This window comes from Ctenocephalides felis, unplaced genomic scaffold (genome assembly GCF_003426905.1).
Source record: "Ctenocephalides felis isolate EL2017-DRISC unplaced genomic scaffold, ASM342690v1 CF-g0.4_SCAFFOLD_00162, whole genome shotgun sequence".
In the NCBI taxonomy this organism is placed as follows: Eukaryota; Metazoa; Arthropoda; class Insecta; order Siphonaptera; family Pulicidae; genus Ctenocephalides; species Ctenocephalides felis.
This window is the reverse complement of record NW_020536316.1, coordinates 1-17336: the sequence shown is the minus strand read 5'-3', so window position 1 is coordinate 17336 and position 17336 is coordinate 1. Positions and strand designations below refer to the sequence as shown.

General features: G+C 34.8%; 2 protein-coding genes across 2 annotated transcripts; both read left to right on the top strand.

Annotated features, from left to right (window-relative positions):
* Positions 1–583: 583 nt before the first annotated feature.
* LOC113379685 lies at positions 584–1400 on the top strand. Its single transcript, XM_026619553.1, has 2 exons — positions 584–636; positions 704–1400. The coding sequence occupies exons 1-2, from the start codon at positions 584–586 to the stop codon at positions 1398–1400; spliced, it is 750 nt and encodes a 249-aa protein (XP_026475338.1).
* Positions 1401–8791: 7391 nt separating this feature from the next.
* LOC113379524 lies at positions 8792–13740 on the top strand. The gene is made up of 3 exons (XM_026619544.1): positions 8792–9293; positions 10460–10642; positions 11090–13740. Exons 1-3 carry the CDS (start codon positions 8792–8794, stop codon positions 13738–13740), a joined length of 3336 nt encoding a protein of 1111 aa, XP_026475329.1.
* Positions 13741–17336: the final 3596 nt, after the last annotated feature.

Here is a 17336-nt window from a genome sequence, read left to right as displayed (position 1 = left end):
TATTGAATTGACAAACTGGTTTATTGGTGAAACGCGCTCTGCTTGGTTTATGTTTAGATATTTTTTACTGCACCTCTGATGGCGCGATGGTCAGATGGGTAGTTCAGGTTTAAGACCTCGAATTTTGTAAATGATCGAATTTGGTTTGTGAGAATGTAATCAATCTCGTTTTTATGTCCATTCGGCAACTTCCAGGTCCATTTACGGTTTGGTTGTCCATTTACGGATGGCGTGTGCGCGGCCATTTTAGACAATAAACTGTCAGTAGTGAGCGAGCAGCCCAAGTACAAACACCATCGTGCGAGTCAAAGCGAAATTGCTGCGGTTTTGTGTAAACACGGCGTGTGCGCGGCCATCTTAGACAATAAACTGTCAGTAGTGAGCGAGTAGCCCAAGTATAAACACCTTTTATAACCTATCAAGCCATCTTGCGATATTTTTACATAAATAACGCCATCTTTTCGAAATAAACAATCATCACTATCCATTCTGTTAGGAAGCGCGCGTATCGGTGACAGAGCATCGCCGCCACTAGAGGGTGTAACTTACAAAAATAAACTATAAAATTAATTCCAAAATAATCATGGATGAAATTATGAAAGCTCTTAAAAAAATTCAGCTGGAACTTGACGACCAGTAATGTAACGTGACGACGTAACAGTGTATTAAAGGTCACAGAACAGGTTACACAAAACATCAACAGGATATTAGAGGAAAAACTTCTTGCTTTGGAAGAGAAATATGTGAAACTCAAGGAGATAGTAGACAACCAAGAGAAGAGAATCTACTTCCTAGAAAAACAGGCGAGACAAAGAAACATAGTTATTTTCGGTATCGAAGAACTGGAATCTTCATACGAAACCTTACAAAAACATATGCTCAATTGGTTAGACCTACACTTTTCAATCAAATTAACAGATGCCGATCTACAAGTAGTTAGAAGGCTAGGAAAAAAGGGCGATAAACCACGACCCACTCTGATATCCTTCTCAAATCTCAGCACTAAGATAAATATATTGAAACAGAAAAAAGCACTGCGCGACACGTGCTACTATATGAAGGAAGATTACCCAAAACAGATCCTAGAAAAAAGAAGACAATTACAAGAACAGCTGAAAATAGAGAGAGAAAATGGCAACATGGCTTTCCTTAAATATGACAAACTAGTCATACCTAAACAAACATCCAAAAGAAAGTTTTCTGCATCGCCATCAAAACTCACAGAAGAAATGTCGAAAGGAAGAATTACACAGACAAACAAAAAAAATAAGCCACAACATCAAGAAATATCACTGAGAAGATCTAACAGCATTACCGAAGGAGTAAACAAACCGAGCATGCTAAATTTCCTTACAAAAAATACAGCACAGGGACAAGAAACTACAAAAAGCAATGCGTAGCAAACAGCTGCTCCTCTCCATATAAACCCAACAAACTACTATTCAACGAAACATAACATAACAATATCCTCCAACCCGGTTGGTCACCGTGGAGGATTATGACACAACCCTCCAAAGAAAACTATAACACCAAGCAACAAAAGCAACAATAAAAATTGCTTACTTAAAATACTTACATTCAATGTCAAGACTCTATCAACTTACGAACGACAATTAGAATTAGAAAATTGTTTAAGCGCTATAAACTACGATATAATGGGAATTTCAGAGGACAGACAGCAGGTCAATACGGAGTAGGTTTCATAATAAACAAGGAGATAAAAAAATAACATAGAAAGCTTTATTGGTATATCGGAGCGTTTAGCCATACTCAATATAGACATAGGAGGTCATACGATATCCATTCTTCAAGTCTACTTTCCTACGTCAGATGCAGAAGAAACGGATATCGACGAATTATATGAGTCAATTGAGGAAGCATTAAAAACGGCGCACAAACACGTCATACTTATGGGTGACTTCAACGCGAAGGTGGGCACATCAAAAAATACCAGGAATTAGTCGTGAAAGAACATGGCTTTGGCACAAGGAATAACAGGGGACAGCAACTTGTTGACTTTGCACTCATACACAAGCTAACAATAGTAAATACCTGCTTTAAGAAAAAACCAAACCGTAAATGGACCTGGGTAGTTCCATTAGCATAATATTACTTTTACACAATTATATAATTGTGTAAAATCAAAAACGCGGTAACAGATTTAGTACCAGTTTGGGAAAGTCGGATATGACAAATCCGGTGATATAACTCCACTCGGATTCACTCCGAGGGAGTAGTTGTATCGGAGTGATAACTCCGGAGTGAGTTACCCATCTCTAGTGCACATTCACCGGTGAATGGGCACGCTGCTTTTGCACACTGCGCAATATTTTGCGACTAGCTCCGGTCAAACGTTAATAAAACGAATGATCCATCCCAGTTAGTTTAGCCGGTAGCTATAATAGCTATTAAGGATTCCCAATGGAGGTAACCTGAACTGTTTTTTTTGTAATGGTGTCGCATCGTCTCGTATTCCGATACGATGGACCGTCGCCAGGCCACGCGGACCGTCGTCTGCATGTCTTTCACACTTTCAAGTACAAACGCATTAGTAATATAAGATATTTTAATTTTTGAGCTTAATTTATGTGTCTGGACCGTCTACATCCGCGTCGATAGCTTTTTATGTGTCTGCAAAATGACTTGAAATAAGTCTAAGAAATCATTCCCTTCAGTTTCATAAATTAATGTAACCCGCCTCTTACGGGCGGGGCTAATATTGTTAATGTTAATTTTTAATAATTTTTATTAATCTATGCGATGTTTGAATGAAACTTTTACGATTGGCATGCCTACATTCATTAATGTATGACCTATTTTCTTACAATAACTACACGTCTTAGAAAAATTATTTGGATTATATTTTGTTCTAAAAAAACAATTATTAGCGGTGTGCTCTATTTTTTTTACATAATTCTCAATTTACGTTAATATGTGATGAAGTTACATCTTCAGTCACTGCAAAATTGGTAGCATCATTTAAGACTTAAATCACGTTTATATTGTCACGAGTGACTTATTTTTGTAGGTATGTATTAGTTAACTTTTGTTTTAGGTACCTACAGGTGTTTTTGACATGGCTTTTATTCCATCTGGCAAAAAGCGACTTATAAAGAAGCATTTCTACAATGGGGTTTCACAAGCATCACAGACAAAAATATAGAAAAGCCTCAGTGTGTTTTATGTAATAAAGTGCTTAATTCGGAAAGCAAGAAACCGAACAAATTAAAAGAACATTTTGCTAAAGTTCACAAGCAGTTTGCAGATAAAAATATAGATTTTTTTAAGAAAAAGGAGAAGATTCTGAAGTTTTCGCGCATGGATTCTACAGGCAACATACAGAAAGCAAATGAATCGTGCCTTCAAGCTTCATACAAAATTGCTTATCGTATCGCACGTAATAAAAAAAAACACACACTATAGGAGAGGACCTCATCAAACCTTGCATATTAGATGCGGTAACACTTGTTATAGGTGAGCAACATATAGCTAAGATTAACCAAATACTACTATCAAACAATACCATTCAAATTCGCATATGTGAAATGAGTGCCGATATTCTACAACCGTTATTGTTGAAATAAAGGAAAGTCCTATGTTTGCACTGCAGTTGGACGAGTCCACAGATGTTGCTTCGTGTTCACAATTATTAATGTTTACACGATACATTAAAAATGATGATGTGAAGGAGGAATATTTGTTCTGCAAGTTTTTGCCCACTACTACTCGCGGCGAAGACGTATTTCAGACTCTAAAAGAGTTTATTGAGGAAAATGGCCTGGACTAGTTAAAGCTGGTTGGTATTTGTACAGACGGGGCACTTTCCATGATGGGCGTCCGTTCTGGTTTTCAGTCTCTTGTGAAACAAGTTGCTGCTCAAGTTTTCAACTATCATTGTTTGATACACCGTTACGCTTTGGCTGTAAAAACACTACCACCAGTTATTATTTAAAGTTTTGTGTGATGAAGTTGGTGCTGCATTTAATGCACTTTTGTACCATACAGAGGTACGTTGGTTATCAAGAGGCAAAGTTCTAAGTAGGGTCTATGAATTACGAGAAGAAATTGGATTGTTTTTTGAAAACCAGAGAACTCAAAAAGAAAAAGAATATTATGACAAAATTAAAGACCATATATTTGTTCTAAAAATGACGTACCTTGCTGATTTTTCACTGAAATTAATAATCTGAATATTTCACTGCAAGGAAATAAAACAAATATTTTGATGCTGCAGGATAAAATTGCAAGTTTTTTACGCAAATTGGAATTTTACCAACGCAGAGTTAAGCTGGTGATGTGTCAATGTTTACACAACTAAGTGAACAATTACTAAATAATAAACGAGACAAAATCACATTTGAAAATTCTGTGGTGTAACACTTAACTGCCGTGATAGACTCACTGCAGCAATATTTTCCCGACATGGACATTCGTGAGTGCTACTCCTGGATTTTAAGACCATTTTCTACTTGCGTCGATATATTCAAGGACGAAGATGTGTCAGCTAGTGTCTCGGGCTGCGTGAAAATAACTTATTGAAAGTTGATTTTCAAAATGATAAACTCTGCACATTTTGGCGAAAAGCAGCTGCAGAATATCCCATCATAGCTGACAGAGCTTTAAAGATCTTGATTCCATTTGCTACAACTTACAGATATGAAACTGGTGTCTCAACTCTTCTTACATTAAAAACAAAAGCCAGAAATCGTATGAACATTGAGCATGATATGAGATGCTCGTTGAGTGAAACTGAACCTAATATTGTGAAACTTGTGAATGCAAAGCAATTTCAACCTTCGCACTAGTACTCATTTACATATAACTTTATATTACTAGTTACCTAAACATGCAATTTCTTAGAATTAGTTAAGAGTTAGATAATAAACATATTTTCATCGATTTTGTGTGGTTTTATTTATTTTAAATTGGCTAGGGGTAAACTCCACTCTCATACTTGTTTAGGGGTAGTGACACTGAAAAGGTTGGGAACCACTGATTTAAGTCATTGAATCTATATGATTTAATTAAATTTGTTAATGGAATTTTGATACGATCGACAAAACTTCTAAGAGCCGTCTCCATATATACAATTCGTAATCTTTCCGATATTTCTTGCCCTTGAGAATCGCAGTCTTTTTTAAACATTTTATCAACTATATCTAAAATTCTATCGCCAAAAGATTTAACAGATTCATTTGAAAATTGTTTAAGATAGTTTGGAATATAAAGTGGAAACAGAAGTTTGGTCATAATATTCTTTACATAAATGTGTTTTTAAAACTGAATAATTTGCAATTTTATTACGAATAACTTTAACTAATACTTTACTTGGTAACTTTCTTTTTACCATTAAAAATAATTTATGTGCTTCCTCCGGTAACAAATTTACATGTAACGAGTCACATGCATCAATAAATGCACGGACATTGGTTTCATTTTCATCAAAATTCGGAATAATAGCTAGAGCTAGATTTAAATCTTATTTATTTTCATTACTATTACCGATTGTATTCTTCATCTTGTGATTGAATGGTCCCTTGCCCTTGCTTAGGTATAGATCCTTGTCCAGGTTATCCGCTAGGCTCGAATATACACAATAGAATCGCCTTCTTGGAAAATTGCCACTGCTCGTTCCGCGTCTCAAAATAGTGTGGATGAATCACTTTTAAAGTTTTGGTTTAATTTCTTATAGATAATATTGATAAAAGTTCTGTAATGCACTTAATTACTCGGTTTTAACACATTATTTTAGTTTTATTCGATGATTTGTTTTATTATTGTTGTATTTTATACTGGAGTACTATTTTATCATAGTTTTGGTTTTTATTTATTACAGTTATTAGTTATTGACTGATATTTGTAGAATAATTAATTATTATCTCGTTTATTATTTAGGAACGCGCCAATTTTATCACTACAATTTTGATATATTAACACTTAATTTGAATTCACTAGTTTAAGTTTGTTTTCACACAAACATTTTTTTATTATTTTATTATAGATTTCGGAGTAGGTATCGCAATTAGCTGCCACCAAATGAAGAGATATTAATTTTTTTACCTGATTCGGCCCTTATTGTGGGATATGGGTCGATTTATAAAAGTTTTATATAAATGGTACCAACATACAAGATTAAATTACCAACATATTTTAATGAAAATGTGTTAAACATAAAATATTATAATGAATACATAATAGTTCTTAACAATATATATGTTACGGTAAATGTGCACTCTCGGTGAATGTGCACATTCACCGGTAAATGTGCACATTCCCCAAAACGCTAGGTGAATGTGGCGTGTTCTCAAACAATCAAATTAAAACAATGGTGTACGTGCGTACTTGGATCGGTCTTATGAACATCTCGCGTATTTGACGCATGCGCAATAAAGACTATGCGCGAAATACGTCAAGCATGTTACAAATTTTGTACCAAAATGATGTTATGGTGATAAATGATTAATAACATTCTGTTGAAGATATGTTCATTTTGATCAAGATATATAATAGTAGTTGAATAGTAAAGTAGTGAATCGTGAATAGTGATAACTGAATAGTTAATAGTAAATAGTGAATAGATTTTAGCAAATAGGGAATCATTATTAGTAAATAGTGAATTAAGAATAGTTAAATGGGTAATAGTTAATGGTTAAATAGTTAATAGTTATTAATTAAATAGTTAATAGTTCATAGTTAATAGTTAATAAATAAATGATTAATTGGTCAATAGTAATAAATAATGGGTATTAATATGCATATGACTAAAATAATTAATATAAATATAAATATAAATATATGAATTAGTATTTCACCGCACGTGCGCACGCGCGCTAGTTGAACTCACATTCGCCAAATGAGCCGGTAAATGTGCACATTCGCCGAAATATGCACATTTACCGTATACCATATATATATATATATATATATATATATATATATATATATATATAATAATTTATTATAATAATAAATTGTTACTGCTTATTAATTTCTCATTTTGCTAAGTATATATTATTTTATAGAACTAGAAGAATTTTTGATATTACCTAATGAAGCAGTAGGAGTTCAAGATGGTGTTTGGACTGTTGAGAGAACAGCATTTTTAATAGAATGTTTTAAAAAATATAAGCCAAATGTTGGTTCATTAGAAATGAGAACAGTGAAGGCTATGTGGATTGTCATAAAAAATGACATGAATATTAAATTTGGCATTACATTTACTGAAGGCAATATTGAAAATCGTTGGAGAATACTTCAACGAAATTATAAAAAATATGTTGACAGTCAAGCTACTGATACGAATAATGATGTAAATATATAAAATAATTTTATAAATATTAACAAATATGTCTAATAGGACAAGGAAATTTCAATTTCCAGTATGCAGAAGAGTTTGATGAAATATATGGCAATAGCACCTGGATAATTTTTAAACCAGAACATCTGGTGTGACCGTCGCTGTAACATTGTAAAATATTATTACATATAAGGTCAGGAAAAAGTTTGTTAATCCTGTAAACAGGGACGATCCTGCCCAGGTTCGACGGTTCATACAATTAGGTTATAAAATATGTCAATAAAATGTCGGGCCTAAAATCCAAATGAATAGTGAGTCTAGCATAAACAGGCAAAGAATAAGGAGGTGTTTTGTAAAATAGTATATAGAATAAATTTAATGTGAATCTAAGAGAAGTTTCATTTTCTAACACAATCATCGTCGAGATTTCGCATTTCGTCGATTAATAAAAATTACAGTCCACTATCGAAGCATCAACAACGACGTCATGTAAATCGCTCCATTTGGTCATCTTCGACCCAAATTTTTAAAGTTGACTTTAATCAACGTTTTGAGCCACGCATTCAAGCTTTGGACAGACCAGTTATCAAGACAAAAGCTTTTTAGTACTGACTAATAAATGTATTTAAATAACTGAGTTTAAATTGAAAGTGATTGTGAAAGTGAAACTGTAAAAGTATTCAAAACTTTTCTTACAAATACACCTAATAATATTAAAATTGTTGTGTGCAGTGAATTAAGCATTAACAAAGTTATCGTTGTTGTAAACGCGTGTAATTTACGGTGAAATTAATGGACGCTTTTGCTGCATTTGCTCGAATCCAATACTGATTCGAACCACCGCCGTAATCCAATACTGATACGATAGCGACGCCGGAAGCGACCAGCCTACTATTTTGAGGATTTCACCAGGAACGTGAAGCACCATCCGAGTAACAGTGATCTCTCCAGTACGAGTATTTTGGATCCACTCGAAGATACCGCCACGTTTTCCGTCAAATCAATACTACACCAGATAAGCCATAATTTTATTTTATTATATAAACCTGGACATATTATTGATTGAAATTGGATCTTGCTCTAAGATTTTGGGCCAATTTCGTTAATCCTTAGGTTATTAAATCTTATGAAATATTATATTAGTCATTATAAACATCACTAATTATTGGTTTATATATTTGTTAATTTATTTACACCACAACTTATGTTATTGATGTGTTAGACCCCATTTCTAATAATATTAAATTAGAATTGTTAAATAATCAATTATAGTATAGATTTAAATTCTGATATAACCGCTGATATTGCATAACGCCTGTTATACGTAAAATTTTGTAACGGTTTGCGCTTCTCTATCAGAAAATTAAATTAAGTTATCTTGAGTTCTAAAAACAATTAAAATGGCAGAACTTAAAAAACTTTTAAGAAGGCAACAAAGCTTCAAATCATCTTGAAAGGTTAAATAATGATAATTGGGATCAACATTCTTCAGAAATGATAAAAGGTATTAAAAGCATGTTTGACAATAGATTCGCGGAGTACGAAAAGGTTAGGGCAGCCATCCACGACTCGCTTGACGAGCAGGATGAAGATGTTTTAATAGATAATCTTTACCTAAAGCTAACCATTAAATTCACGCATCACATAGACAATTCAAATAGTACACAAAATAATAGTAAAAATTGTGTTAATTCAGCCATAAAATTACCGAATATTCAAATTCCAACTTTTGATGGTAAATATAATAAGTGGATTAGTTTTAGAGACTTATTTACATTCACAATCCACAATAATATTACTTTATCGGATGTCAAAAAACTGTACTATTTGAAATGTCATGTGTCGGGAGAAGCTGCCACTATAATTAATAATATAGCCCTCACTGACAATAATTACTCTGAGGCATGGGCTTTGTTATCTGCAAAATTTGAAAACACGTGTATAATTGCCTATTCACATTTACAAAAAATTATGGATATTCCAACGTGTTCGAAAGGTACATACGAAATACTAAAATCTTTCTTGAATATTGCACAGCAAAATCTAAATTCTCTCAAAGCGCTGGGCATAAAAGTTGAAAATTGGGACCTTTTAATGGCCTTTTTATTATTAAATAAATTAGATACAGATACCAAAATAAAATTTAATACCTTTCGATCACAAAAGGAATTGCCGACTGTATCGGAACTTTTTAAGTTTTTGGAAAATAGTTGTTTGGCTTTGGAGCTTTCTCGTAAGTTAGACATAGACCCGGACAAAACTCATTTCAAACGAAAAGCTTTGGTTTCGGTTTCAAATATTCAAGCGATAGTTTGCAAGCTCTGTACAAATGCACATCATCTTTCTACATGTAACAAATTTATTGAAAAAACAGTTTCAGAAAGGTTAATTTTCATTCGCGAAAATAAAATGTGTTTAAAATGTTTAGGTGACGGACATACAATCCGATCATGTAAATCAAAATATAAATGTAAAATGTGTCATAAACCTCATAATTCTTTATTACATTTAGAACAGAGTCTGCAAACTAAAGCAAATAACCCGCAATCTCCCGGGCCGTCTACTGCGGTATTACCTGCATCACAAGTTTTGAATGCTAATTTAAATAACACGTGCGCTCTATTACCGACTATTTGCTTATTTGTCAAACATATTTCGGGAGAAAAAATTCGTGTACGGTGCATTCTAGATACGGGTTCAGAAATAAATATTATTACCCGAAAGTTACTGAATTCTCTAGATATAAAGACCGTTCCAAGTTCCGTTCAGCTGACTGGAGTTAATGGCATCAATATAAATGGCGATTCAATTGCACGCGTATCGATTTCAAACGAGTCTTCTAGTTTTTCAAAACAGTTATCGTTCGTCATATTAGAAAAAATTACAAACAAAGTACCTTCGAATTACATAAATCCGTCCCAGCTAAATTTACCTGTAGATGTTACTCTCTCGGACCCCCAGTTTTATATACCTGGCGATATTGATATGTTAATCGGGGTCAAATCTTAAGAGGTGAAAGCATATCTTTAGGACATAATTTGCCGGTTTTACAAAATTCAGTGTTTGGGTGGTTTGTTTGCGGATTAGCCTACCCGAAACATGAAAACTTGTCAAATTATAAAAGAACGTTTATTGTAAATAATCTTACATTAAATAAAGCAGTTTCGAGATTTTGGGAGATAGAAGAGATTAATCACGAGGAAATTCCAAACTTAGACGATAGTTTATGCGAAGAGAATTTTGTAAATAACGTAACTATAAATATAAATGGTCGATACACCGTAGCATTACCATTAAAACCAAATGCTTCGACAGCTATAGGCAAATCATTGCAACAAGCAAAGCGTAGATTTTTACATTTAGAAACTCGCCTTAACAAAAATGAGAATTTGAAACGACAATATTGCGATTTTATTAATGAATATATTAAATTAGGGCATGCTTATGAAGTTCCTAATTTTGAACAAAATATCTCACAAAATTCGTTTGCATATTACCTGCCCCACCACGCTGTTTTTAAAAATAGGTGTGACAACATCCGAGTTGTCTTTGACGCGTCTGCGAAAACATCAACAGGCATTTCTCTGAATGACGTTCTTTATACAGGACAAAAATTACAACAGGATATTTTTACTATCTTACTGCGCTTTAGATCGTATATTTATGTAATGACCGCGGATATTGTAAAAATGTTTTGACAAATTCGCGTCAATGAAGAACATCAAAATTTGCAACGAATTTTATGGCGTGAAAATATTCATGACAAAATTAAATGTTTTAATTTATCTACAGTTACTTATGGAACTGCTTGTGCGCCATATTTGGCTATTCGTTGTCTGAATCAACTCGTATTAGATGAGGGAGAGAGCTTTCTTTTAGCTTCACGCGCTGTCCAACACGATTGCTACGTGGATGATATTATTTCGGGTGCAAATTCATTAGAAGAGGCAATAAAGTTAAAGGAGGAACTAATACAACTTTTTAATCGTGGCAATTTTCAATTGCATAAATGGACTGCTAACAACAGTAGCATTATTGATTCCGTTCCCTTACAAAATCTCAAAACGAATGCGTTCAATTTAACCGATAATAAAAATATAATTAAGGCTTTGGGTTTACTGTGGGACCCCAAGAAAGATGTATTTCAAATCTCTTCAAATGCTTCAATTCCATCATCACAAAGAACAAAGCGCGCCATTTTATCATCTATTGCCAAAATTTTCGACCCTCTTGGCCTTATTTCGCCTTGTGTAGTTTTAGCTAAATTAATAATGCAAGATATATGGCAGCTAAAAACCGATTGGGATGAAGTTGTTGATAGCACTATTATGAACCGTTGGCTCGATTTTGAAAATAATATAATACACATACAAAATATAATCATTCCGCGTCCGTTATTTGAATTAGACAAAATTGATCGGATTGAAATTCGTGGTTTTTGCGATGCCTCCATGAAAGCTTACGGAGCTTGTTTATACATTAAAACTAATTATCATAATAGGAAGCCTACAGTACGCTTATTATGCTCAAAATCTAGAGTGGCTCCGCTTAAATCGATAACCTTACCTCGGCTTGAACTCTGCGCTGCACTATTGTTAACAAGATTATACAAAAATACCGTTAAGTCTTTGAATTTCAAAGTAGATAATAATTATTTTTGGAGTAATTCAAGTATTACCTTGTGTTGGATCATCACGCGGCCAGAAAAATTAAAACAGTTTGTAGGAAACAGAGTAGCGGAAATACAAACTCTTAATAATATAATATGGCGACATGTACCGACAACGGACAATCCGGCCGATTTCATTTCGCGCGGTATTTACGGTCATAAGTTAATAAACATGGACTTGTGGTGGTATGGTCTAGCATGGCTTAAATTTGAAACTGACTCCTGGCCGTCAATTTTTAAAGTAACGGATAATATCAATTTTGAAGTTCCCGAACAAACAATTCAAAGAAAAATAAATACTTGTGCACAGAGGATGGACGACATGTTCCTACGATTTTCTTGTTTTAATAAACTCCAACGCGTAATGGCTTATTGTATTAGGTTTATTAAAAACTGCAAGAATACGACTGTCGGACCGCTGACAGTAACCGAATTACAAGAATCATTACACCATATTGTTAAAATCGTTCAAAAACAAAATTTTGAACACATTCTCAAATATTTGAACAGCGGGTCTGCTTTTTTAGGATTAAATCTAGATCTAGAGTCTATTACGCGTTGGGGTCGAATACAAATGGCAAACATAGAATATGAACAAAAGTTTCCATTGTTATTACCAGCCGATAATCATTTAACAAATTTAATTTTAAAACGAGAACATGTCTGTTTTTTGCATGTCGGTCCACAGACCGTTCTAGCTAATGTTAGACTGCAGTTTTGGCCAATCAAAGGTAGAATCGCAATAAAACGTATAATCAAAAATTGTGTGCGCTGCTTTCGTTTTAATTCTACTAGTTCTCAGCAGATAATGGGAAATCTAACAATTGAACGAGTAACCATAGCTCGTCCTTTTTTAAATGCCGGAGTAGACTATGCAGGCCCAATCAATTTGCGTACAAGTCGGCTACGAAAAGCACCGCAAATGAAGGGCTACATAGCACTTTTTATTTGTTTTAGTACAAAAGCCATACATCTGGAACTAGTTACCAGTTTGACAACCGACGCATTTATAGCTGCTTTGAAACGTTTTATCTCGCGCAGAGGCAAATGCAGTAAAAATTTTTCTGACACTGGTACAAATTTCATAGGCGCTAGGCACGAGTTACATAAACTGTATAATTTGTTTAAAAATGAGCATAGCAGAAACGAGGTGATTAACGCGGCTGCCGTAGAGGGCATTGAGTGGAAATTTAATCCACCCAACGCACCACACTTTGGTGGTTTGTGGGAAAGCGCGGTAAAATTAATTAAGCATCATTTGCGAAAAGTAGTGGGAGAAACTTGTCTAACTTACGAAGAATTTTCCACGGTTTTAACCCAAATAGAAGCAATAGTTAATTCAAGGCCAATTACAAGTGTTTTTGATGATAGTAATGAACCCACGTTTTTAAGTCCCGGACATTTTTTGATAGGTGAAGCACTTACCGCATTTCCGGAACCCAGCTTAATCGACGTGACGTTAAGTAGATTATCACTTTGGCAACAACTTAATCAATTAAAAGATAAATTTTGGAAACGTTGGTCCATAGAGTATCTCGGTCAGCTTCAGAGTCGTTACAAATGGAAAACTTCCTCAAAAAATTTCAAAATAGACGACATAGTTCTTTTAAAGGAAGATAATTTACCTCCATTAAGCTGGTTACCGGGTCGCGTTATAGGCATTGCAATCCGCAAAGTTAAAAATGTGAGAGTAGCTACAGTAAAAGCAAAAAATGGCATATTTATAAGGCCAATTGTTAAATTGTGCCCCTTACCGGTAGGAGATGTAGAATAGATTTTTTTTTCTCATAAAATAAATATATTACTGTACTTTCATTATTTACACAGTACAATTATTTTAAAATTAGTATTAAGAATTATGTTTTACTATGAAATTCATATTGGTATTTGTCAATAATCCTTTTTTATATAAACTGTTGTGATCAATACATTCACATAATTTCACAATTACTTTGTAATTTTAATTAGTACATAATGCCATTGTACAATTACATACTTATATACATACTGATCTTAATTATAAGTGAATAATTAAGGCGGCGGAGAATGGATAATTTTTAAACCAGAACATCTGGTGTGACCGTCGCTGTAACATTGTGAAATATTATTACATATAACGGTCAGGAAAAAGTTTGTTAATCCCGTAAACAGGGACGATCCTGCCCAGGTTCGACGGTTCATACAATTAGGTTATAAAATATGTCAATAAAATGTATTACGTCGGGCCTGAAATTCAAATGAATAGTGAGTCTAGCATAAACAGGCAAAGAATATGGAGGTGTTTTGTAAAATAGTATATAGAATAAATTTAATGTGAATCTAAGAGAAGTTTTATTTTCTAACACAATCATCGTGGGGATTTCGCATTTCGTCGATTAATAAAAATTACAGTCCACTATCGAAGCATCAACAACGACGTCATGTAAATCGCACCAGCCACAATATGAAAATAATCTGCATACTGGAAAACAATGCAGAAGCGCGGGATGATAGTGCATATGAATTTCGAGAACATATTGCAACTTCAAGAAGAAGGCAGCGCCGTTGAAGGCAAACAATATTAGAGAAAATCCGAAAAGATAAATTGAAGTTCCAAGAACCAATTATACAAATTGAAGAAGCAAAATTGAAAATTCTAAAACAAAAGTATGGAATGCTTTAAAATAAAATAATACTAATAAATTTTCATTAAATATAATAAATAAATCATTATACAATATAAATGCCTGATTTTAATTTATTAATTCAATATATTTATAAAATATTTGTAGTAATTTTTTTAAACCAATAATAATTTCAGAGATTGTACCTGAAACTATTTATAATGATATTCGAGTGTCGGAGGCTCAAGTAGGTGATTATATCAGAGAATGGCTTCGTCATGCAAAGAGCAGTTACACTAGGAATAAAGAGAAGGACTGAAGACAGGTTTTTAAATTTAGTTAGGTTTATTGAATTATTTAGTTAGGTTTTTATTGTATTATTTTGTTAGGTTAGTTTTATTGTATACTTGTAATTGTAAGTTCCTCAACAGATTTGCCAAGTTTTATATAATCAAACTTTTTTCTATGTATGTGCACCCAAGTGCTGCCCTGCAATTAGTACGGCCCTGCCGTACCTCGTGATTGCCCTGCGTGATGCGCACGCATCAAGATGGCTGCCTCCGTCCTGTATAAAAGAAACGGCCATCGAAGCAAAAGGTCTCTTCAACCATCAGCGGCCAACAAGGACCAATCAATACACAAATTATATTAAATAATAATAAATAGTATTGGACAAAATCAATCTGTTAATAGATAATACTCGGTGACGTGATATAATAGTTGGTGACGTGATAAAAGGTATATTCATCTACCTGACGTGAGTAAAACAGAACAATAGTAAATTAACTTAAGTGTATTATTCAAGATTCAACAACATTTTTTATTTTTTTTATAAGAAGTGTCATTTTTCTTTTTTTTTTTGAACATTCATTGACATTTTATAGTGAATATTTAATTTGTTTTTCTCAATTATTTGTGAAATAAGTGAAGGAGATAAGACAGTGAAATCAGAAAATCCAAACGACGCAAATGCAGGCGTATCACATGGAATTGCGAGGCCTATACCAGCATTTTGGTATGAAAAACCTCAATTATGGTTCGCGATGATCGAGGCTCATTTTAATCGAACACGAATAAAAACAGAAGATGTCAAATATGAATTTATATTATCATATTTAGATGACAAATTAGCCTGTGAAGTGGAAGATATAATATTAAATCCACCGAAAGTCGAACACTATACTAAGTTAAAGAAAGAAATAATACAACGTTTATCACAGTCACAGGACCAAAAGATTCGAAGGTTGCTACAGCAAGAGGAACTGGGTGATCGAAAACCGTCGCAATTTTTACGACATCTAACATCACTGGACGGTTCACTACTAGATGAAAATATTTTAAGAACCTTGTGGCCTCAAAGATTACCTACGCATACACAACAAATATTACAGGCCCATCCGACCATGAAAATTGAAGACCTAGCCGCCATAGCAGATAGCATCGGTGAGGTTAACATCGCGCCAACAGTAGCCGCCACAAGCCTTACCGACAGTACAACGTCTGAATTATTAAAACGAGTAGAAGACCGGAGAAGAAAGACGAACAGCACACTTTGGACGCTCGGCTACGATCATCCCTACAATACACATAGCCTCTTTAAGCGCCAGGTAGCTGAGTCTGCGCGAAAATGAGGGACATCCAGTTTCAGAAGAATATCGATGGAAGGTACAGCAGCTACACTCTAAGAACGGTGATATCTTCAAGGAAGCAAAAGGCCCGCGTAACCACGCCGAGCATTATATCTTCACAGGCAATCATGCGCCCATCGCAGTCCCACCGTACCGGTTATCACCTGCCAAACGCATGGCACTAAAAACGGAACTCGACGAAATGATCAGACAGGATATCGTCGAGGTGTGCGATTTACCATGGACAGCTGCGGTGGTAATGGTGTCAAAGAAGGATGGCGGTACTAGAGTATGCGTAAACTACCGTAAACTCAACGCCATTACGACAGCAGACAGCTATCCTCTACCACGAATCGACGATCTGATACATCTAACCAACCGAGCCAAGGTCATTTCGACCATAGACGCCAACGCCTTATGGATTGTCTCCGTTCCAGCCTACCCGACGTACCAATTCTAAGCTACCTGGACGACCTAATAGTATTACCAGAAGACTGGATTCAATACCTTCATCATCTAGACTACTTGTTCGCGAAAATTCAGGCACCGCGAATGAACCGCGAGAAATGTCGGTTCTTCTGCACCGAAGTAAAGTACCTAGGACATATAGTGACGCCCGAAGGAATTCAGACTGATCCAGAGAAAGTAGCGGCCATTGTAGGAATGAAAACCCTCAGGAACGTTAAAAATTACTGACATTTCTACAAACCTGCTCGTGGTATAGGCGATTCGTACCTGATTTTGCAAAGGTACCCAACCCCTGAGCCAGCTAACAAAGAAAAATAACGAGTGGAATGGGGAGAGGACCAGGACAAAGCTTTCCGGCATGCCAAGAAAGCACTAATGACGAGCCCTATCCTGAGGCAGGCAGACGAGATGAAACTGTACACCCTGCAAACCAACGCAAGCAGCTACGCTCTAGTGGTAGTATTAACGCAAGGAGAAGGCGCCGACTATTGACTCCGGCTGAAAGGAATTATAGCATCACGGAACGCGAAGCACTGGCGGTGGTATGGGTCGTTAACAAATCCCGTGGATACATCGAAGGGGCCACGATAACGGTAGCCACAGATCACAGGCATCTAAAATGGTTAATAACCCTACAATCGCCCAGTGGTCGACAGGCGGGATGGGCATTA

Bases quoted from the DNA above. Each gene is read 5' to 3' on its own strand.
- LOC113379685 (XM_026619553.1), top strand. From the start codon at position 584: ATGGATGAAATTATGAAAGCTCTTAAAAAAATTCAGCTGGAACTTGAC. The intron at 637-703 runs GTAATGTAACGT...AAACATCAACAG, and splicing joins CAGCTGGAACTTGACGACCA to GATATTAGAGGAAAAACTTC.
- LOC113379524 (XM_026619544.1), top strand. From the start codon at position 8,792: ATGATAAAAGGTATTAAAAGCATGTTTGACAATAGATTCGCGGAGTAC. The intron at 9,294-10,459 runs GTACATACGAAA...TAAATAAAGCAG, and splicing joins TATTCCAACGTGTTCGAAAG to TTTCGAGATTTTGGGAGATA. The intron at 10,643-11,089 runs GTAGATTTTTAC...ATTTATCTACAG, and splicing joins ATCATTGCAACAAGCAAAGC to TTACTTATGGAACTGCTTGT.